Genomic DNA, 24,154 nt, shown 5'->3' on the forward strand with positions numbered 1-24,154 from the left:
TATCTGGTGGCCTGGTATGCTCACCGTGATCCTTGCATGTCGTGGTCCCCGGCTTCTTCTTCAGGGCTCTGTTGGCACCTTCCGTGCAAGGAAGGCAGATTGGCCTGCAAAGCAGAAAGACATTTGCTGCTGGTTTGGAGTTTGCACCATCAAAAGAAACAGAGAGCAGGATGCTGGAAGGGCCCCAGCAAGGAGAACAGAGAAACGGGAAGGCAGGGTTTTGGTAGCCTGCGTTGCTCTTTGCCAATCCCATGATGAGCAAAACCAGAATTAGGCCAACTAGCTGCAGAGAGTGAAGGTGTGGAGTGGAGGATGACTCAACATCCCCCATCCCTCTTACATGTGCTCTTTCTGCTGTTAAAAACAGCCCCTCTCACACCTGCTTTGCACGTGAATGATGTCCTCGTGGCCCTGAGACACTGATGGTTCGCACCATCACTGTTGCTTAAACAAGCCATGGTGGCTTCAAGCCACGCTGCGTGCTGGGCACCATTTGCCTAATCGAGCAGCTTGTCATGTTGCCTGAACCCAGGCAGTATGTCTTGTTGGAGCAGGAAACAACTGTCAAATAACCAAACAACAGCCCACAGGTTATTTGAGGGTTATTTCCCCCTCCAAAAAGCCATGCTGCCTGGGTTCGGATGACACAAGAAGCTGTGTCTGGGTGGGTGATTAGGTAAATGGTGCCTGGCACACACCGTGGCTTAAATCAGCCTTGTTTAAGCTCCGGTGATAGTGTGAACCAGGTTTCTCTCCCTCTCCTGCACCCCCCTGCACTTAATTACATTTATATATTGATTTGATTCACGATTTGTACCTTCCACCTATTAGGTGCTCAGAGCAATACTCAATAAAGCTACAATAAAAACTAGTTATAAAGCTCTGCTCCCCGCCACCCCCAAGAAGGAAAAAAAAAATTCAATGCAATAGAATTAGAGAGTGAGTGCCAGTAAAAGGTGACATAAAAATGCTAAACACCTTTAAACGTCTGACGGAACAGGACAGTCTTCACTGCCTGCCTAAAGTTTAATAAAGAGGAAGCCAACCTGACCTCTCTAGGGAGGGAATTCCCTAAATAAGAGGCAAACTTCACTATTGTACCCCAAAAGGTCTTTTTGAGAGTGTGCAAAGTAAGAACTACCTGGCTTCAGAGGAGTTTACTCACTTGGCCTCTGAGTCAGTAACTTCACAGCCAATAGGAAAACCCACACTTTCCTCTAGCTGGGGATGATGAGCACTGCAGTCCATCACATCTCCAGGGTGCCAGGTTGGGGGAGGCCATACAAGAGCAAGCAAGTACAACAGTGACACTTCAATCTTGTATGGTTTACCTCCCCACTCTGCCTGCCCACTAAAATTGTAGCCTGCATTTACAAAGCAAGAGCGCATATTCAGCAATCTTAAGGCATAACTAGCAAGATGTGATTGAGAGGGCAAAAATAGAACTGGATTCCTTCTTCTTTTTTAATGTAACTTCTATTTTGTATAGGGAACACACACAACATTTCAATCAACAGAAAAGTTTCAGAGCAAGCCGCTATAGCCCCAGATTCTTCCTTCGTGTTTTCGTTGTTTGCCTAACCCTGTCTGTAGAGGCAATGTTACCTGATTCTCCCACCAAACCGCACAGGATTCTCCAGTTCGAGTAGGGAGATGTCATAGTCATAGAATTCCTCGATGCCCTGGGCCAACTTAGCTCGAACATTGTACAATTCGTGGTCAATCCGCGTCTTTATTCGCAACTTCCTCTCTCCTCCTCCTAGGGGAGAAAGCAGAGTCAATCAACCTCAGAATCCATTCTTTACTGCAAAATGTCCCATTGTTTTGATGAGGGACCCAGTGATCCTGGCCATCACCTTTTATGCCTTTCCAGAGCTGGTGAGAGGGCAGGAGCAGGGGCCCAATTTGCAGGGGGACACCTTTGCCTCTTATCCGGGACGAAGCTTCTTCTGCAGAGAAACGCAGGTCCACTCCAGGACACTTGCTTTATGCATGGAAGAAGGTGCCCAGCTCATTCTATCTTTAAAGCAGGGGCGGGCAACTTCACGGGTTCCGGGGGTCAAAAAAAAGCTAATAAGAGTTTTGCCAAGAGAACACGCTGATCATAGCAAACACTCTTTTCCAACAGCACAAGAGATGACTCTACACATGGACATCACCAGATGGTCAATATTGAAATCAGATTGATTATGTCCTTTGCAGCCAAAGATGGAGAAGCTCTATACAGTCAGTAAAAACAAGACCTGGACCTGACTGTGGCTCAGATCATGAGCTTCTTGTTGCAAAATTTCGGCTTAAATTGAAGAACGTAGGGAAAACCACTAAACCATTCAGGTATGACCTAAAGCATATCCCTTATGAATATACAGTGGAGGTGAGGAATAGATTTCAGGGATTAGACCTGATAGACAGAGTGCCTGAGGAACTATGGAAGGAGGTCCGTAACATTGTTCAGGAGGCAGCAACTCAATCCATCCCAAAGAAAAAGAAATGCAAGAAAGCCAAGTGGCTGTCTGATGAGGCTTTACAAGCCGCTGACGAAAGAAGGGAAGCGAAAAGCAAGGGAGAAAGGGGAAGATATATCCAACTGAATGCAGAGTTCCAGAGAATAGCAAGGAGAGACAAGAAGGCCTTCTTAAATGAACAATGCAAAGAAATCGAGGAAAACAACAGAATGGGAAAGACTAGAGATCTCTTCAAGAAAATCGGAGATCTCAAGGGAACGTTTTGTGCAAAGACGGGCATGATAAAGGACAAAGAAGGCAGGGACCTAACAGAAGCAGATGAGATTAAGAAGAGGTGGCAAGAATACACAGAAGAACTATACAGGAAAGATCTGAATGTCCCTGATAGCCATGAGAGTGCAGTCACTGAACTTGAGCCGGACATCCTCGAGAGTCAAGTCAAGTGGGCCTTAGGAAGCATTAGTAACAACAAAGCTAGCAGTGATGACAGTATTCCAGCTGAACTATTTAAGGTACTAAAAGATGATGCTGTTAAAGTGATGCACTCAATATGCCAACAAATTTGGAACACTCAACTGTGGCCACAAGACTGGAAAAGGTCAGTTTACATTCCAATTCCAAAGAAGGGCAATGCCAAAGAGTGTTCAAACTACCGTACAATTGCGCTCATTTCACATGCCAACAAGGTGATGCTCAAAATCCTACAAGCTAGGCTTCAGCAGTATGTGAACTGAGAACTACCGGAAGTACAAGCTGGGTTTCGAAGAGGCAGAGGAACCAGAGATCAAATCGCCAACTTTCGCTGGATCATGGAGAAAGCAAGAGAATTCCAGAAAAACGTCTATTTCTGCTTCATTGACTACGCTAAAGCCTTTGATTGTGTGGATCACAACAAACTGTGGCAAATTCTTAAAGTGATGGGAGTACCAGACCACCTTAACTGTCTCCTGAGAAACCTGTACGAGGGTCAAGAAGCAACAGTAAGAACCAGACATGGAACAACCGATTGGTTCAAAATTGGGAAAGGAGTATGACAAGGCTGCATATTGTCACCCTGCTTATTTAACTTATATGCAGAGTACATCATGAGCAACGCTGGGTTGGATGAATCAGAGGTCGGAATTAAGATTGCCGGGAGAATTATCAACAACCTCCGATATGCAGATGATACCACCCTAATGGCAGAAAGCGAAGAGGATCTAAAGAGTCTCTTGTTGAGGGTGAAAGAGGAGAGTGCAAAAGCTGGTTTGAAACTCAACATTAAAAAAACTAACATCATGGCATCTGGCCCCATCACTTTCTGGCATATAGAAGGGGAAGAAACGGAAGCAGTGACAGATTTTATTTTCTTGGGCTCCAAGATCACCGCAGACGGTGACTGTAGCCATGAAATTAAAAGACGCTTGCTCCTTGGGAGGAAAGCTATGGCAAACCTAGACAGCATAGTAAGAAGCAGAGACATCACCTTGCCAACAAAGGTCCGTCTAATCAAAGCTATGGTTTTCCCAGTAGTAACGTATGGCTGTGAGAGCTGGACTATAAGTAAGGCTGAGCACAGAAGAATTGATGCTTTCGAACTGTGGTGCTGGAGAAGACTCTTACGAGTCCCCTGGACTGCAAGGAGGTCAAATCAGTCAATCCTAAAGGAAATCAACACTGAGTGCTCATTGGAAGGACAGATCCTGAAGCTGAAGCTCAAATATTTTGGCCACCTAATGCAAAGAGGTTTCTCTCTGGAAAAGACCCTGATGCTGGGAAAGACTGAAGGCAAAAGGAGAAGGGGACGGCAGAGGATGAGATGGCTAGATAGCATCACCGATGCAACGAATATGGACTTGAGCATGCTCCGGGAGACAGCGCAGGACAGGAAGGCCTGGTGTGCTATGGTCCATGGGGTCACGAAGAGTCGGACACGACTGAATGACTGAACAACAAAGTAATGGAGCTGAGAAAGGCCTTTGGCAGAGACCCAGGAAAACTTATGCCAGTCACGATAGACCAGTCTTCCCTAATCTGGTGCTGTCCAGACATGCTGGACTACAACTGTCATCACCCTTAGCCAGCATGGCTGGAAGGCACCAAGCTGGGGAAGACTGCGTCAGACAATACTAGGCCAGAAGGGCCATTGGTCTCAGGGCCAAACGACATATTACATCAGTCCTGGCACGCCCCCTCAGATGTTGATCGGCGTCTAGCTGCCCTGCCATGTGTTTCTTCCGCTTCCCGAGACCAGTGAGCAGTTTCCTGGCTGCTGTGGGGAGGCAGAGTTGATCAGAACGCGGCCCCAGAGATGACAGCTTTGACTGAAGGCTGGAGGAGGCGGCGCTAACGTATCAGCATTGATTCCCCACTCCCACCCTTATCTTCTAGCAGTCCCAAGAATCCTGCCTTCCAGCATCTTTGACTGTAACCTACTAGGCCCACTTGTAGTGCTCTCAGAAGACTCTGATCACAGGTTGATAAGAGCATAAGAAGAGCCGTGCTGGATCAGACCAAGGGCTCCTCTAGTCCAGCATTCTGTTCACACAGTGGCCAACCAGCTGCCCGCAGGAAACCCACAAGCAGGACATTAAGTGCAACACTGCCCTCCTGCCCATGTTCCCCAGCAACTGGTGATCCATTTCAGGTCTTGTACTGGACTAGCAAACTTAGGGTTACTCTGGGAAGAAGAGGCAGGGAGCAATTTAGCTCAGCATTCCCCAATCTGGTGCCCTCCCAATGTTCTGGACTAAACTCCCAGCATTCCTGACTATTGGCCATACTGGTGGGGCTGATAGGAGTTGAAGTCCAAAACATCAGGAGAGCACCAGGGTGGGGAAGGCTGATTGAGCTGTATGCCTTTTATGTATCTGGACCTGGGGACCATAAAACTGTCCAGCATTTGTTGACTGCATTCTGTTTCTGGCAGGAAGGAGGAGGCAGTGTCTTTTGTTACTCGTTACCTGGTTATTTTTCATGTTTTAAAAAACAATTCATAGTGAAATAGCACTAAATAAAATTGAAAAATGGACAGAAGACAGCAATTTTCCCCTGGGGAAAAGAAGCTAACTAATTAAGGGACAATTCTTCTCTAATCCCCCCTGCCCCTCTGAATAGAAAACAATAAAAATGGGCTAAACCTGCAAGAAGAAAAACTTCTCATTAGCATTGCAGGTGGCTGAGTAAACCTGACTGCTGAATGAGACTGACGGCAGGTGACAGACTCAGTCAGGTGACTGCTGAATATGACTGAGTCATGAGTAAACATACAGAAGGACCTTGGCCATCTGAAAGGGCATTGCTGCTCAACCCCTAGTTCCCTGTAAAGCACAATGCTACACGTTTACTCAGTACTACGTCCCACTGAGTTCCATGGGACTTACTCCCTTGTAAGTGGGTATAGCAGGGGTCCCAACCTTTTTGCATCAGTGGGCACATTTGGAATTTTGATAGAATTTTGTGGGCACTTTCACAAAATGGCTGCCATGGGGGCTTGCCCATTGTTGACATGGCCAGTGACAAAACACTCATTTCCCAGAAGGCAAACTGCTAAGGAATGTAAGTTGCCAAAGAACCTAAGGCAGAGGTGGGCTCTGAGCTCCAAAACACAAGGTGACTCTTTTGAACCCCAAATAAAGATGGTGCTGGAGGGCAGTACTCCGCTTTGCAGCATACCAGACCCCCAATTAAAAGTAAAATTGAAGAAGTCCTTAATAACATCAAAACCAGGAGGGGCAGAGAGCCTGGTGGGCACCAAGAGCGGTGTCTGCAGGCACATGTTGCCCACTGTCACCACACTGGAGGTCCCAGGGATGTAGGAGTGAGGACCAAGCCTGCAGCTAAGGCTAAGCAATCACACGTTCTTCTCCTGTTCACCTCTGGCTTCCTTGTTGTTTCCCTTCTGTTGCATTTTTAGACAGTAAACTTCTTGGGGCAGGGACCTGTCCTCTCTTGCACTTCATAAATCCCCATGCACACCGATGGCACTATATACAAACCAAAATACCATACTATATTAAGCACTGTGTGGACATTGTTAAAGCACTCATTGAGTGCAGGGGCGATCCAAAAATAATGAAAATAAAATAAATGTTTTTTTTTTAAATTCCACTTCCAGCGAATTCTGGAAGAGTTGTGCCTCCGCAGCACTAAAAGGCTCCAGCATGGAAGCAGCCTTGCCCTCACCTGCTGAACCCTGCTTCTTTTTGAACAGGCCCCAAAGGCCTTAGTAAAGGCCTCAGAGCTCCACCGGAACCAAATGCAATGAATTTATTTATTTAAAATATTTGGCCACCTTTCAGGGTAGAAGCCCTACAAAGGTAGCGTACAGCGATAAATGAAATCAAGTTTGCTTTTTCCTTTGCAGCTTACCCAGAACAATGATCCAGCCGGAAGTGTCATTCAACTTGTTGAAGCAGTGAGCTGATGTCAGAACCCACGTCTTTGAAATTAAGGCACCCCGGCAAGCATATTCTGTATGAAACTAAAGCAAGAGTGACTGAGTTAATTCAACGGAGAGCTAACAATCGCAGGATTATGCTCTAGGCCAGCCTTCCCCAATGTTGGTCCCCCAGACGTTTTGGACTACATCACCCATCAGCCCCAGCCAGCATGGCCAATGGTTAGGGATGATGGGAGTTAACATCCAAAATACTTGGAGGGCACCAGGTTGGGGAAGGCTATTCTAGGTCTCTCCGAACCTGGGAAGAAGGAATTAGAAATTTTGTAATGGTATTGGGGAGGGTGGGTAAAGGACAGGCTCTACTCACTTTGCCTTGGAGGAGTACATGCCACGGGTTCTTCTGATCCCATCTAGCACTGTCAGAGTAGTTTGCCAATCCACATATATCATCCAGATCTCTGGGGTCTGAGAGTGTTGGAAAGAAGCTCAACTAATTTTCAACACAGTCACAGCATTTCCTTCTTGCTTTTATTTTTTTCTTGCAGACCTTCTGGGTCTCAAACCCCAGATAATCCTTCCAGCATGCCAACACATGCACCTTATGCTAAAAGAACCCCATTCACAATGGGTTGGTGGGACATCCCACACGCAGGGACATCCCTCCAACTAGAAATGTGGTGCTGTGATTAGCTTCTGCATGTGGGAAATTAAGGGAGTCAGTGTGCATAGGAACACTTAGCATCTATACAGCACGTTTTGAGCATTTAAAAAACTTCACATATGTTATGAGGGAATATAAGACAGCGACCCCTCCTTCAGCCTGGCTAGACCAATGGCCACTTGGCTCCTCTTCTCCCAAGACTCCCTTCCTTCACTGTCTGCCTCAGAGGGAAAGCAGAGGCAGCGAGGCCCGTTCCACTGGTTCCACTGGGACCCAACTGCCATTTGGCTCCTCCTCTCCCAGAACTGCCCCTATCATCAGTGACCATTTCATCTGGCTAAATCTGGAGCCCCTGCAGCTGTGCAAGGATGCTATGCGCTGACACCAGGTCTGAAAAGGGCAACCCAGGTACACAGAAGTTGGCCATCCCTGGATTAGAAAAGGTGAAGTCCCTTGGTTCTATGTGAGGTAGAGAATGGGATCTATAGATGTGGAAGCTGGGAGGTGCACAGCTGATGTTTTTCAGCAGGAACACTGAGATCCAGAAAGCCAGAACTGGGGTCCAGTGTTGGCTTTAGAAGCAAACTGAACGTAGGGTAGTTGCATCTGACACTATGTACTCACTAGCCGCTGCCCCTTTCCTCCTCTTGCACAGGCCCCAGCTTTGCTGTGTGCATGAGTGTGCGATCATACGCACCAAGAACGTCTTCAAAGGCTTTCTTGAGTTCCTGAGAATTTTGCAGTATGAAGGCGTGCCTCTCACCCGGCTTCTTGGATGCTATCTCATTCATGGCCTGCCAGTCCACATCAATGCTTCCAACCCCAAAAGCATAGATATCTGAATTAAACCAAGACAGGAAAGGTCATCACTAGACATTCTGGAAGTAAAGACTGGATATTCCAAAAAAAACCCATCAGCTGAGGTTGCTCAAAATTCAACAATTCACACAACCAGCAACGAGATGCAAGAATGAATGAATCCGATGCATTAAACACCTTTTAATGCAATCCAATGCATTAAAATAGGAAGGTGTTGATTTGCCCACCAAGCGTCGACGAATTTGGGTGAATTCCAGGGGATGTGGGTGAATTCTAAGGAACGTGCAGGAATTCCAGAAAATGTGTGGGGCATTCTAGCTGTGCTTTTTGAACTGGGTGCTGAAGAAACCTGGGGTTCTTTAGAATCCTATCAGGATAAGGGTGGAGAAGCTTTCCTGAAAGCAAGCAAGCCGCTCTCAAATGTGCAGGGAGGTGTTGGGGGTGTTCTACAGTATGCACGTTCAGTTCATGAAAGGTGCACTTTCAGTTGAACAGGCCTGGCCAAGGGCTCCATGTGGGGTGAGCATGTGCATTTTGACATGCCCCAGAATCCCTTAAAATGTGTAAGGATTCCATGACAGAGAGATTGCTTAGGCTTTTGGGCAGTATAGAAATAAATAAAGATAGACGCTCCCTGTGCAACACAGGAGGGTTCTACCCTTTAAGGCAGTCTTAAAATAAATAAACAAACAAACAAATAAAGCAAATAAGCTTCCTTAAACAAAGAAGACTCTTCCCGGTATGATGAGGAAGTACATCTTTATATTTATAAGTACATATTTCCAGTATCAGAGGAAATATGCTTATGCACACTAGTTGCCGGGGCACTTGGGCGGGAGGGTGCTGTTGCACTCATATCCTGCTTGTGGGTTTCCTGTGGGCAGCTGGTTGGCCACTGCGTGAACAAAATGCTGGACTAGATGGACGCTTGGTCTGATCCAGCATGGCTCTTATGTTCTTACACAATATTTATTGTGTTGAATTACTTCTGCATTCAGTATTTGTGCTTTCTTAGGGTGTTTCTACATTAAGCAAAAAACCCACAAAAATCCACATCCTTTCCAGAGCTTCCTGCTTTCGGCTTCTTTGCGGGATTAGGAAGGGCTCCTTTACAGGCAGACACGTGGTTTGAACTGAGGGAGTGCCTCCCTCCCTCCCTGGCATGTGTGCAAAGGAGTGGGGGGGTGTTCTTGTTTTCGCAGCTTACCTTCTGCTGTACTCTTTTCTTGCAGTCCCCAGGAAACCTCTGACTTACTTCTAAGTAGACATAAAATGTAAGGTTGTGCCGTAAATCTGCAACCCTTGGCACACTTACGTGGGAGTAAGCCCCATTGAACTCAATGGGACTTACTTCAGAGTAGACATAAGATCGCGCAGTAAGTCTGCAACCCTCAGCACACTTACTTGGGAGTAAGCCCCATTGAACTTAATGGGGTGCTCTGAATCAACAGAGGATGTTGCTCCTGAGCTTGGTGGGGTGGGGGATCAGATGTGTCTCCCTTCATCACAGGGAGGCATTTTACCCTCTTCTCCCTCCAACTGAGAAATGTGCTCAAGCATTTACATGGCAGACCCCTGGGAATTGAGGAAAGTCCTTCCTCAGCAAGACTTGAGCAGAGGCAGGAGTTGCAATTGGCAGGCGATTCTTGCCATCCCACCTGACAAATCTGCTCATGCACGCCTCGCTCCCATCCTCAATGCCTTCGTCATCCTGACCATGGGTGCCCCCAGCAACTGAAAACAAATACCCACAGCAGGTGGACAGAGCAGTTTTTCCCCCTATTGGAGAATTTCACAGGGAGGTCATGGTGCTCCTGTTCTGTGAGCTGGAAAAAATACCACACTTACTGGGTTTGGGGAAAACACAGTATAGGCTGGGGGAAATTGCAGGAGACACCCTGGAGGGTAATGGCGTCATCTAAAGAGTCCGCAAACTTCTGTTACAGAGCCATCTCAATAGCAGGATCAAAGCTCCATGTGATGAACCCCTTAGTGTTACTGTCGTTTTCTGGTTTTTAACCAGAGGTTGTTTATTGTTAACACATTTCATGTATTGTTAGCAGTACCTTTTTTCAAGTGTTTTATTTATGTGTGATGTTTTAGTTATTTTTGTGTGAGAGTTAGAGTCTGAACATTGGTCCGTCCACCTGTGTCGTGCCTACACTGATTGCCAGGGGCTCTCCAAGGTCTCAGCCAATAGTCTTTCCTAGCCCTACTGGGAGATGCCAGGGACTGAACCGGGGACATAAGAACCTAAGAAGAGCCCTGCTGGATCAGACCATGGGTCCATCTAGTCCAGCATTCTGGACATGAGTGCAACAGGATCTTTTGTATACAAATCATGTGCCCACCCACTGAGCTACAGCCCTTCCCCAAAGTCTGATAAACCACTGCAGTGCAGTAGAGGCCCTGACCCCAGCTCTCCCACCATGATGTTTCCCTTGGATCTGGGATTCAGAATAGAGCCCTTGGTTCTGTTGATTTGAGAAAGGTCGATTTCCTAGGGCAGGTTGGATTTCCTCATAACAATTGCTCGGATAAAGTCATTTTATACCACTCACCCAGATAGTCATTTCGGTTCGCTCTCACATTCACCAAGTCTTCTATACTGAGCACTGCTGTTTTGGGAGAACCTCCGATGTTGGATTTCCCTAAGACAACAACCAAATGATTTAGGTATTTTTCTACATGAGGCTGTTAATCACCATAGCTACTTTTGGATCCATTGCAGAATAAAGATCCGAGCTCTACACAAAGAGATTTCCTTTCCCGCTTTTCTGCTACATAGCCTCCAGGTGGAGCTGTGCTATGATGGAATAGTGCAAATATACTAGTAGAAACAGCATTTTCAGAAATAATACCCCATTTTCCCTGCTCCAAAAAAAAAAAAAAACAACCCAGGAAAGCCCTCTGAAAAAACAAGCAAAATGGAAGATCACAACGGCATCTAAACAACCACGAGTAAGAAATCATGAGTGAGCAATAAACACTTTGTGTAGAAAAGCTCTTAGAGAGAGCGAAAAACAAAAAACAGGCAGCCATTCCCACGCTCTGTCCCAGGGCATGCCAGCCAGCACTCCATAAGGAGTCAATAAGTAAAGGCTGCTCTTGCAGGCCCAAACTGAGATGTCATGTATGTTCCGAAAATGAAAAGGTATGATTTTGCATAGGCAACCCAAGGGGATGGAGGAGTGGCACTGCTCCTGGGCAGCCTGACTCTGGGGAATGGTGAAGCTGCCCTTAAATTATGATACAGATAAGTAGTACTGGGAAGTTTTAAAAAGCCATTTGAAATGTGACTTGGTTTTGGATTTACAGAACGATAAGGAGCTGCTTTCTACCAGGTTAGACTATTTGTCCATCTAGACCAGTATTTATTGATTTAGGGTGCAATCCTACACATATTTAAGGCTCAAGAGAAGAGGGAGGTTTTTTCCTTCACTGTAGGAAACCTTGGGAGAACTACATCTCCCGTAGTGGTCACCCAAGCCCCGATCTAGATCAAGACCACCCAACTTGGTGCCCTCTAACACATCTGGACTGCAATTCCCCTCATACCCCAGCCAGCATGCCCAATGGAGTTTTTTCTTTCTTTAGCCCTTGCCAGCAAGGAGGGGTGGTATTTAGAGGGAAAATTTAAACCCCCATCCCCCACCCCATCCACATGCCGTGGTCCTGATCTGGATTGGGATCCTACATGCTTACACTAAGGTAAAAAAAAAGTTAGGATCATCTACATGCTACGCATTTAATGTAGCATGCAGTTTAGCTCTAAGACCTGGGTGACCACCACAGGAGATGTAGTTCCTCCAAGGGTTCCTGCAGTGAAGGAAAAACCCTCCCTCTTCATTCGCTGCTTATTTATTATTTATTTCATAAGATTTCTATACTGCTTTCATTTTAAAAATAAATAAATCCTAAAGCAGTTTACAAGATAAAAACATGATGAAATACTATAAAATCAATCCATAAAACAATAAAATATCTCATTAAAATAATCAAGGGTAGCTGGCAATGCTAGCGGTCAGGAAATGCCCAGGCAACCAAATGCGTCTTAAGTTGTGGCGGGAAACACTCCCGCTGCCTGATCTCAATGGGGAAATCATTCCACATGGTGGGCGTCACACCAGAGAAGGCCCTGCGCTCCACACCACACTGCTGCCAGTTTAAGGTAAGGAAAGAGCAGGGGGGATGTTTTTTGGGATTGTGGGGGCTGGAGGGACCTTTGGGGCTGGTGGGGAGCAGTAGAGACAGGCAGACCCTCAACCTTCATTTCCAAGCCCAAGAACTTTCCCAGTATCTCTACTGCAACCTGATCCTTTTAACTAGAGAGGATCAGGATTGAATCTGGGGCCTTCTGTGTGCAAAACAGGTGCCCTACCGCTGAGCTAGGGTCCCTCCCCTTTGCTTGCTTCCAAATCTCACCTGGGTAGAGAATTCTGTGGGCATCTCTACATGAGGCTTTTATCGTGCACTCATGATCGGGCACTCATAGAAGCTGGAGGTCCTTTACACGATGTTGTCAACCTCCAGGGCCTCTCCCATGCTTTATAACCTTTATCCTTTTTTTTTTTTAAGATTGGGGAAAGTCTGGCATGTTTTCTAGAAGTGCTGCAATGGCTGTGTGTACTTCTGAAATTCTGTTATACCACAGCGCCATCTAGTGGCTGCTTAATGAAACATATAGAACTTGCAGAAAAAGAAAACCCCCAGAAAAAAGCATGTGTAAAGCAGCAGAACTTAATCCTGCAAAGAATCCAGAAGCAGAAGCCCCAGTAAAGGTGCAGGATAAAACCCTGGTGTACAGAAGCTGTAAGACTCTGCCTCCCACCCCTAGCTGGCTAAGGAGGCACACTAATGGGCTTCTTCCTTCTTGCCCAGAAACACCCATAATCCTAAAACTGGCACTGGTGCTGTCAGTTGCAACAGCACTCGTCAGCTCGTTGGCAAGTGGAGGGACTTGACTCTCTGGCCTGTGTGTGATCTTCCCCTAAACATTTTCTGTGTCCCTATTTCTCCTCACCATCTGTGAGCAGGATAATAGCGTGACGGACTTTGTCCCATTGCTCCTTGGAAGATGCTTGGTCACTGATCATCATCTTGTAGACGGCCTGTAGAGCTGCCTGGATGTTGGTTCCTGTTGCATTGCCATGGTCTGCAAGAGGAAGCAAATTGATACTGAGTTTTATTTGTTTACACCTCACCTCCTCCAAAGCGTGAGACACTCTACAAAACTAAGGTGTAATATATATAAAGTAAGAATTAAAAAACAACAAATCAACAAAATTAAAGTGGCAGCAAGATGAAAATGCAATACAAGTACCACTGCCCTCCAAAAGCCAGTCTTAAAGTCTTGTTGTCTCCTTATATCCACGTGTGTGAACATGTAGAAGGGGAGGGGTTGCACCCACTGACTCCACTGCCAACCTCTGCATGTTCAGTGGAGGGCCAGAGGGGGCTCTAGACACATAGGCTCTATACATGCAATCAGGAACCCCAACCATACCAGGGTTTCTGATGGTGCATACAGACCCTGGGTGCGTAGAAGGCATTCTTAGTTTCTGCTGAATGCGTGGAGGCCAGGGCCAGTGGCCACAGTCCTTCACTCCCTCTGTACATTCACCCGTGGAATTCTCTTGACCTTGATGAGCCTATAAGGCCTTCCTGGTCAGGCTTGCTTGCAGGCAAGCCATAGTTTGCTTGTTTGGTGTGTGGGGGGAGAACCTTCCCAGAGTTTGTGGCAAACTTTGGTTTGCCACCTTGGTTTGCCATAAACAAGAACCAGACGTTACCAACTGCTGCATGTGAGGGGAGGAGGGGAGGGGAGGACACAAGCCTGAAGTTCATGCCTGCTTATTGTCATGGCTGAGTATTATGTCCCAGGGCTGGGCCCTGACATTTCAGGAGGCCCTGGATAAGGTACCCCCACCCCCCATCACCCACTGTGCAACCCTTAGCTTACCAGGCAGTGGTGGGCATGGGTCCCCTTTTCTTTCTTTTTTACATTTTTACTAGGGTGAGCGCACTGGGGAGTGAATGACCTGCTGAGGATGCAGCTGCTTACCAGTTTCTTTCCCCCAGAATGCCTCTGGGCCATGACATAGCAGGGCTCAGAGGCATTCTGGGTAAAAGAAAATGGTGGTTGACTGTAGTCTCAGCCAGTGCTTTGCTTCACAATGTTTCCAATGCTCTAGTTAAAATGTTAAAAACGAAAGAAAAGGGGGTATAGGTGACCAGCATTAGTCTCAGTGGGCCCTCAATGGCCAAGGGACCCAGTCATTTGCCTGATGATGCTGGGTGCTGACGTCTGGCCCCTTATGTATGAATGGCCCCACTTGCTTCAAGAGATAGCTAAAACAAGTCTTCTGGGCTAGCTGAGATCCAAACTAAATGAGACATTAAAGATGCCATTGTCACTCTTGTTGCGCCCCCCTTTAAAACAGCAGCTGCAGAGGACCCCAACCCAATTGGGACCATGGGGTGGAGGGGATGGGGAGAGGTCATCCCTTTCTCTCTATGACATTTTCCCTGCAACAAATGGCAGCTTGTTGGGGGGTGGGGGATATTTAGGGGGAAATTGGCACTAAATGCCCCCTTTTTCCAATCTCGATCTGTCCTTGCCCCCCAAAAGGGGAGACAGACAATAACGTGTTTAACACCATGTCTAGTTTGGCCCTTCGAGACTACCTTTTGAGACTGAGCCCAGAAAAAACTTTTATACTCCTGGGTAGAGCCCGAAAGGATTTTTAGTTTTTGATATGGAATGAGAAGATGGATAAAAGCAGTACTGCTTTTGGAAGAGGGATGAAGAACGGTATTTGGCACATGAAGGGGACATAGGAAGCTACCTTAAACTGACTCAGATCCTTTGTCCATCTAGCTCAGTACTGTCAACACTGACCAGCAGCACTGCTCCATGATTTCAGGCAAGATTCATTCCTAGACCCACCTGGAGCTACAGGGGATTAAGGGCCAATCTACACTTATGGGTTTTTTCGCTTCCAATGAGGTTTCACCGCCCGTCTTTCACACTATGCAGTACTCGCCTCAAATTGGAACCGGAATTTCCCGCTTCCGTGCTCCCGCTTTCAATACCCTGATATCCTGGTATTTCCTCTTAATGTGCTCTGATTTTCAGCCTTTGCTACCGCATCTGGTTGTAGTCCCCTCCACTACCTGTCCATATACGGCGGTGTTTGTATTTCCACCCTGTCCAATCACAGCTCTCAACAGCCCCATGTCATCTTCCGGCTACTGATTGCATAGCTTCCTCAGCACTCAGTGTTTCCTCAGCAACAAGCAAAGGGCTGGATGTAGGGATGGCGGAGAATTTCTCCCCGAATCTCCGGGAGGCCGAATGCCAACGCATTCGGCCCCCCGAAATTGTTGGTGAAATTCTCCACGCCCCCTGCCCCCCCCCCGGGATGGGACTTACCTCCTGCGAATGTCCCTCCCAGCGGCGGGTCCCAGCGGCGGCTCGGCGGCATTTCGGCGGGGGCAGCGGCTGGTCTTCCGACCAGCTGCCACCGCCGCCATTACAAAATAAAGTAAAAAAAACAACAACACCCGTGATAGGCTACGTAACGATTAACGTAGCCTATCACGGCTAGATTTCCAAATTCAGCCATGATAGGCTACGTTAATCGTTACGTAGCCTATCACGGGTGACTTTGGAAAAAAAAAAGCGCGTACGCAAATGGCGGCGCCCATGGGCGCCGCCATTTGCATTCCTTATTTGGTCCCGGTAGTCTACGTAAAGATTTACGTAGACTACAGCGAAAATAAGGGAAACGCAAATAGCGTTGCCCTTATTTTTGCCGTAGTCTACGTAAATCTTTACATAGACTACCCGGGACCAGATAAGGAACGCAAATGGCGGTGCCCATGGGCCCCGCCATTTGCGTACATGCTTTTTTTTTTTTTTCAAAGTCACCCGTCATAGGCTACTTAACGATTTACGTAGCCTATCACGGCTGACTTTGGAAATCTAGCCGTGATAGGCTGCGTAAATCATTACGTAGCCTATCACGGGTGGGGTTTCCCCCCCCCACTTTGTATTTCGCGGCCGGGGAGATGGGGCGCTTCTCCCCGGCCTGAATTTCGGCTGGGCGAGGCAGGGCGCCTCCCCCCCCGGCCTGAATTTCAGCCGGGTGAGGCGGGGCGCCTCCCCCCCCGGCCTGAACTTTGGGGGGAGAACCGAAGCGCCTCCCCCCACCGCGAAGCAAGCTGCGGGACCAGGTTAAGTCCCTTTCGTACATCCCTAGCTGGATGTGCGCACGCTTGTCTGATCTTGGAAGCTAAGCAGGGTCGGCCCCGGTCAGTAGTTGGATGGGCGACTGCCTAGTAATCAGGCTTCCTGTACTGAGCAGGGGGTTGTTCTATCCCTTCAAATGAGTCTAAGTTTTACCCCCTTCTATCCCCGCTTTGGCTTTAAAAAAAAAAATTCAGGAGTTATCTTCTAAGAATCGTGGCTTTTCCGTGATTTTTTTTTTCTAATTCAGGCATGATCTTCGAAGATTCAAAAATTCGGAGATTCGAAAATCCAGCCCTTGGCTTGTTGCTGAGGAAGCTATGCGATCAGTAGCTGGAAGACGACATGGGGCCGTCAAGAGCTGTGAGTGTGGTGGGCATGGAATCAGCAGAAACAGGAAGAGTTTCTGATCCTCCAATGAGAGCCTTCATCTTTAAGAGCAGGAAAACAGCACAGCGCTCGAGCGTGAACCGAGCTCGCGCATTCGATGAAGCACCGCAATGGGGAAAATGGGTGAGTGTGGATAATCATGTTTTAATGCGAGAACGTTTAACCCGACAGGACGCTGAATTCATTGCGATGGCGGGCGCAATGTAGATTGGCCCTAAACCTGGGATGTTCCACATGCAAAGCAGGTGTGCTACAATTCCCTGTTAACCCTGTAAGTGCAGCATCAGCTGAAGGCATACAGATTTATGATACCCAAATGAACCAGAAGGGCTGCAGGAAAGGAATAACTTGGAGGGAAAATGGTGGGGGGAGAAAGCTTGGGGTAACCATTCCCCACTAAGGGAAATAATAAGAAAAGACCAGAGCATTTGATAGGCCCTGCATTTCAAAATAAACTCAGAACATGCAGTTGCATGTTCTGCAATCAGAAGCAACTCTCAGAACCTTTGTAGTTCATATCCTTCATTATCATGTCAAGAACCACTTCTGGGTCTTCAGCTATATCGTCATAGATGTTAACAATGATCTTGGGCTGGCTGGCATAAGAGATGACTGAGAACTTGATGGGAACATCAAAGCTGGCAACCTGTGAGGAGAAAGGAAGTGGGGCAGAGTGGAGAAACATAAAAGCAAAGGGGGAAGGAGAAAAGCAGGGGGGAAAGAAGAAAAATGTGTTGGAACCATACAATTGAAGATTCAACTCCACGAGTGCATTTTGGTCTAATAAATATTTAAATTACTTCTCTTGGAAAAACTCTTAAAAACTTTTTTTTGCCTTCTAAAGAAAAAGAGTTACCTTTGTAAATGTATATTTACATTCTCTGTAAAACTGTTTTCCGGATAGTATCCCATAAATAAGGATCGTTCAAACAATTTACCATCAAGGTACCCTTTTTCCACATCACCCTATCTACAAAGGAGCCCCTGTGCACCCGCTGTGGAAGTATAATGTGCAAAGGATTCTGGGGTATGTTCCATAGCACTCCACGCCCTCAGTTCATGTGAAGCATGAGGCAGGCCTGCTGATCCTCAAGGTAGCCCTGTCTGAACTGACCTAAAACACACAACTATGCATTCCACAGGGAGACCAAAAGAATTAGGCAATCCGTCTTTCAGGAAAGGTTGTTTGCTTCTATAATAGGGTCCTTTAGAACTGTGGAGGCATTGCTTTTCCATAATTAACTGGAAGCACAATTAAAACTGTGGTTCTATGCAGCACTTAATCATGTTACATTATCCATCAATGCCCTCACCCATGGACAAGAGTTTTATAACATTTTTTCACAAGGAAGTCCCATTCAGCAAAGGTGCCCTGCCACATTAGTTAAAAGTGTCTTTCTAGCTTGATTTCAGGAATTCCTTGCTTCATTCTCAGAGCAAGCAGTTAATAACACACCATGTGCCTAGATAGGCAAGAACTCAAATTAATGTTTTGATATGACCACCCATTCTAACTTTAAAACTTGGTTTTAATGCATTTTCCCCATGCACCATGAAAGTCATGTCTACACTACAAACATAGAGCCTTTTGTTGTGCACTTGTGCTTGCTCACTCATGGTAGTTTGTGGGTCCTTTATTTGTGGGTCACCATCCTCCCGGGCCTCTCCCGCTCTTTGCAACCACTTCCCAGGCTTTTTTTAGATCGAGGAAAGTGTGATATTTAGAAATGGAGGAATGAGACTCTCATGTATTTGTGCAATTCTGCTATACAACAGCACCATCTAGTGCTTGTGTAATGAAACATATAGAGAGGCAGAAAAAGAAACACCCCAGAAAAAAACATGTGTAAAGGAGCAGATCTTAATTCCACAAAGAATCTGGAAGCAGAAGCCTCAGTAAACGTATGGGTTAAAAGCCACTTAATTGCCGTGGTTTTCCCTCAAGGAACGCTGTGAACTGTAGTTCTGACAGAATTCTCATCCCTCTCAAAAAGTTAAATTATCCAGAGTGCCTTGCAGGAAGCCATTAAATTGCATGGGGAGGGGGATTTTCACTGAGACCACAGTGTGTGACAAGGTGATGTTTAACTCTTCCCTCCCTAGCCACATTCAGAACACAGATTCCACACCCCACGGCAATTAACATTAGGGGGAAAAGTTGCATTGGTGCTAATAGGAGCTTTTTTTAAGGCTCATTGCCGAGTTGTGGAGAATTTTTGTTGGGATCATGGCTAAAGAGATAAAAATAACTACTCTGCACACTGTGGTCCCAGTAAAAATCCTCCCCGCACTCTTATTTAATTTTTTAACACTCATACATTGTTACTAATCACGCTATTAAAGCAATGTCCTGAGTGACCATTAAATGTTTAGAATTACCTTATATTTGCAATGTAAACATGTCCTGAGGCAGCTAGAAATCAGCACAGCAAATCAACTTGGCACTACTTACCCCTTCAACAAGTCATATCTGTAGAAACTTACCCTGGTGATGATGATTTCTAGACATTTTTTAAAGATCTTGAAGTTGGCTTCAGTGACACTATGGGAAGCATCCACAAGCAAGTAGATATAGAGGAAATTGTCTTTGGACAGTATAAGCCTTCGTCCTAAAGATGGAGCTGGTATAGAGAAGGAAAAACTATCACCTTCCAGGACCGGTGAGTACAACAAATAGGGCCTTCTCAGTGGTGGCCTTGCACCTCTGGAATCAACTTCCATCAGGGGCTTCTCGGGCCCCTTCTTTGGAGGTCTTCAGGAAAGCTCTGAAGACCTAGCTGTTTTTGCTGACCTTCCCTTAAGCCAGGGCAGTTGCTTTTAATTGGGAAGTTTAGTTTTTAATTATTTTAATTAGCAATTCCTGTTTTTATGGATTTTATTGAAACATTATTTTATGGATTTTCCACTGTATACACTTTGTGTGTGTTTTTATCGTGTAGGCCACCCTGAGAGGGTTGCTCCCTTAAAGGTGCCCTAGAAATAATTTTAGATAGATAAATTAAATAGACTGTCTCCTATCATGAGGCAAAGTGAGGTGGGCACCTCAGGTAGCGGATTGTAGGGGATGGACCATGAGGTGATGGAGGACAGAGCTGTATTTGCCACACACCCTGCCCTGAACCCCCTAAGCTAGCCAGCTGTCCTCAGGTGGGGTTGAAGATGTTGCCCGTTGACACTGTTTATTCTAACTAATTCTGTTGTTCAGTCGTTCAGTTGTGTCCGACTCTTCGTGACCCCATGGACCATAGCACGCCAGGCCTTCCTGTCCTCTGCCCTCTCCCGGAGAGTGCTCAAGTTCATATTCATTGCATCAGTGATGCTATCTAGCTATCTCGTCCTCTGCCGTCCCCTTCTCCTTTTGCCTTCAGTCTTTCCCAGCATCAGGGTCTTTTCCAGGGAGTTTTCTCTTCGCATTAGGTGGCCAAAATATTTGAGCTTCAGCTTCAGGATCTGTCCTTCCAATAAGCACTCAGCGTTGATTTCCTTTAGGATTGACTGATTTGACCTCCTTGCAGTCCAGGGGACTCGTAAGAGTCTTCTCCAGCACCACAGTTCGATAGCATCGATTCTTCAGCGCTCAGCCTTCCTTATAGTCCTTAGATCCTCTTCGCTTTCTGCCATTAGGGTGGTATCGTCTGCATATCTGAGGTTGTTGATAATTCTCCCGGCAATCTTAATTCCGACCTGTGATTCATCCAACCCGGCATTTCTCATGATTTACTCTGCATATAAATTAAATAAGCAGGGCGACAATATACAGCCTTGTCATACTCCTTTCCCAATTTTGAATCAATTGGTAGTTCCATGTCCGGTTCTTACTGTTGCTTCTTGACCCTTGTACAGGTTTCTCAAGTGACAAGTAAGGTGGTCTGGTACTCCCATCACTTTAAGAATTTGCCACAGTTTGTTGTGATCCACACAATCAAAGGCTTTAGCGTAGTCAATGAAGCAGAAATAGAGGTTTTTCTGGAATTCTCTTGGTTTCTCCATGATCCAGCGAATGTTGGCAATTTGATCTCTAGTTCCTCTGCCTCTTCGGAACCCAGCTTGTACTTCCAGTAGTTCTCAGTTCACATACTGCTGAAGCCTAGCTTGTAGGATTTTGAGCATCACCTTGCTGGCATGTGAAATGAGTGCAATTGTATGGTAGTTTGAACATTCTTTGGCATTGCCCTTCTTTGGAATTGGAATGTAAACTGACCTTTTCCAGTCTTGTGGCCACTGTTGAGTGTTCCAAATTTGTTGGCATATTGAGTGCAGCACTTTAACAGCATCATCTTCTAGGATCTTTAATATCTCAGCTGGAATACTGTCATTTCCGCTAGCTTTGTTGTTAGTAATGCTTCCTAAGGCCCACTTGACTTCTAGGGTGTCTGGCAGTCTAGGATGTCCGGCTCAAGTTCAGTGACCGCACTCTCATGGCTATCAGGGACATTAAGATCTTTCCTGTATAGTTCTTCTGTGTATTCTTGCCACCTCTTCTTAATAGGGATGTACGAAAGGTACTTACCTTTCCACGGATTATGCTGATGCTGGGGGGGAGGCGCTCCGTTCCTCCCCCCCGGAATCCTGGCTGGCCAGCTCCACTCCGCAGCGATTCTGCGGAGCCACCGGCCGGCTCCGCCATCAGCCGGACATCCAGCCGCTGGCTAGCAGCGACGCAAATGGCGGCGGCCGTAGCTGCCACCGTTTGCATCCCTGCAGTCAGCTGTGATAGGCTACGTAAACATTTACGTAGCCTATCAAGGTGTTTTTTTAAAATCTAACCGCGATAGGCTACGTAAATCTTTACGTAGCCTATCATGTTTTGTTTTTGTTTTTTTAACCTGGAAATGGCAGTGGCAGCAGCTGGTCGGAAGACCGGCTGCTGCCGCCGCCGCCGAACTGCCGTCAGAGCTGCCGCCGCCAGGAAGATCCACCTAAGGTAAGTCCTGTCCCAGGCGGGGCGGGGGGCCGTTCCACCACCGATTTAGGGGGGACGAATGCGGTGGCATTCGGCCTCCCCGAGATCCGTGGCGGAACTTTCGTACATCCCTACTTCTTAATCTCATCTGCTTCTGTTAGGTCCCTGCCTTCTTTGTCCTTTATCATGCCCGTCTTTGCACAAAACGTTCCCTTGAGATCTCCAGTTTTCTTGAAGAGATCTCTAGTCTTTCCCATTCTATTTTTTTCTTCGATTTCTTTGCATTGTTCATTTAAGAAGGCCTTCTTGTCTCTCCTTGCTATTCTCTCGAACTCTGCATTCAGGTGGATATATCTTCCCCTTTCTCCCTTGCTTTTCGCTTCCCTTCTTTCTTCAGCTATGTGTAAAGCCTCATCAGACAGCCACTTTGCTTTCTTGCATTTCTTTTTCTTTGGGATGGATTGAGTTGCTGCCTCCTGAACAATGTTACAGACCTCTGTCCATAGTTCCTCAGGCACGCTGTCTATCAGGTCTAATCCCTTCAATCTATTCCTCACCTCCACTGTATATTCATAAGGGATATGATTGAGGTCATACCTGAATGGTTTAGTGGTTTTCCCTACGTTCTTCAATTTCAGCTGAAATTTTGCAATAAGAAGCTCGTGATCTGAGCCACAGTCAGCTCCAGGTCTTGTTTTGACTGACTGTATAGAGCTTCTCCATCTTTGGCTGCAAAGGACATAATCAATCTGATTTCGATATTGACCATCTGGTGATGTCCATGTGTAGAGTCGCCTCTTGTGCTGTTGGAAAAGAGTGTTTGCTATGATCAGCGTGTTCTCTTGGCAGAACTCTGTTAGCCTTTGTCCTGCTTCATTTTGTATACCAAGTCCATACTTGCCTGTTATCCCGGTGATTTCTTGACTTCCTACTTTAGCATTCCAATCCCCTATGATGAAGAGGACATCTTTTTTTGGTCTTAGTTCTAGAAGGTGTTGTAGGTCTTCATAGAACCAATCAACCTCAGCTTCTTCAGCCTCAGTGGTTGGGGCATAGAGTTGAATTACTGTGATGTTGAATGGTTTGCCTTGGATTCATACTGAGATCATTCTATCGTTTTTGAGATTGTACCCCAGTACTGCTTTTCCCACCCTTTTGTTATCTATGAATTCTACTCCATTTCTTCTAAGGGATTCTTGCCCACAGTAGTAGATATAATGGTCACCTGAATTAAATTTGCCCATGCCTGTCCATTTGAGTTCGCTGATTCCCAAGATGTCGATGTTCAATCTTGCCATCACATGTTTGACCACCTCCAGCTTACCTTGATTAATTGATCTTACATTCCAGGTTCCTCAACAATATTGTTCTTTACAGCATTGGACTTTCTTTTCACCACCAGACACATCCACAGCTGAATGTCCTTTCGGCTTTGGCCCAGCCGCTTCACTCTTTCTGGCGCTACTTGGAAATGCCCTCTGCTCTTCCCCAGTAGTATATTGGACACCTTCTGACCTGAGGGGCTCTTCTTCCAGCATCATCTCTTTTAGCCTTGTGATACGTTCCATGGGGTTTTCTTGGCAAGAATACTGGAGTGGGTTGCCATTTCCTTCTCCAGTGGGCCACATTTTGTCAGAACTCTCTGCCATGACCTGTCCGTCTTGGGTGGCCCTGCATGGCATAGCTTATGGCTTCACTGAGTTATGCAAGCCTCTTCGCCACAACAAGGCAGTGATCCATGAAGGGGTTAGTCTAACTAGAGCTGTGTGTAAATGGCCTCTCACAATTCTTCAACTTATTTGCGGGGAGAGGAATTGCGATTGTGGGGATTTTTCTGACTGGAGGAGAAATTTTCCAACGGTTCCTTGGGAATGGATCTCACAGCTGCTTCTTTCTTCCCTAAGGTTTTTTTTGTTTTTGCTGCTTTAGTAAGTGACAGCAACAGCCTGTGGGCAGCCTGGCCACCACTGTGCATCCTCCACAATGCCTCAGGCCCAGTGTTGTTCTGGGGCATTGTGGGAGTAAAATGGTGGTTGCCACAAAAATAAAAATGGTGGAGAATATTTGGGGAGGAATTTCTACAAAGTGGCCTTTGTCTGAGAAATTTCAGCTCAACTCTAGATTCAGTTTGGTCAGCTTCTGAACATGCTATCAGGGAGTGCCATTGTACTTTGCCTCAGGCAGCAAAATAGCTTGGTCTGGCTGTACTTTCCCCCAATAGGCAATCCCCTCACATGAGATTTTTTTATGACCTTCATTTTGGTTACTTCTTAGCTCATATGGA

At 46.4% G+C, this 24,154-nt stretch overlaps 1 protein-coding gene across 2 annotated transcripts in view; it reads right to left on the reverse strand.

The window, feature by feature from the left end:
* Positions 1–24,154, reverse strand: part of LOC146355583 (complement C2-like) — a 57,798-nt gene that overhangs the window by 17,447 nt on the left and 16,197 nt on the right. Inside the window, exons 6-14 of one of the 2 annotated variants that reach the window (XM_084830738.1) lie at positions 19,452–19,588; positions 17,472–17,613; positions 13,350–13,481; positions 10,888–10,977; positions 8,271–8,345; positions 7,214–7,311; positions 6,816–6,927; positions 1,606–1,759; positions 25–104 (exon numbers count right to left, since the gene is read on the reverse strand). In XM_084830738.1, coding sequence (XP_084686864.1) covers positions 25–104; positions 1,606–1,759; positions 6,816–6,927; positions 7,214–7,311; positions 8,271–8,345; positions 10,888–10,977; positions 13,350–13,481; positions 17,472–17,613; positions 19,452–19,588 — 1,020 coding nt within the window. Of the gene's footprint in view, positions 1–24; positions 105–1,605; positions 1,760–6,815; positions 6,928–7,213; positions 7,312–8,204; positions 8,346–10,887; positions 10,978–13,349; positions 13,482–17,471; positions 17,614–19,451; positions 19,589–24,154 lie in introns of both variants that reach the window. The other variant, XM_084830737.1, reaches the window with a different exon arrangement.

Source organism: Heloderma suspectum, chromosome 2 (genome assembly GCF_057233095.1).
Source record: "Heloderma suspectum isolate Gila_16-S chromosome 2, 16-S_ref, whole genome shotgun sequence".
Taxonomy (NCBI): domain Eukaryota; kingdom Metazoa; phylum Chordata; class Lepidosauria; order Squamata; family Helodermatidae; genus Heloderma; species Heloderma suspectum.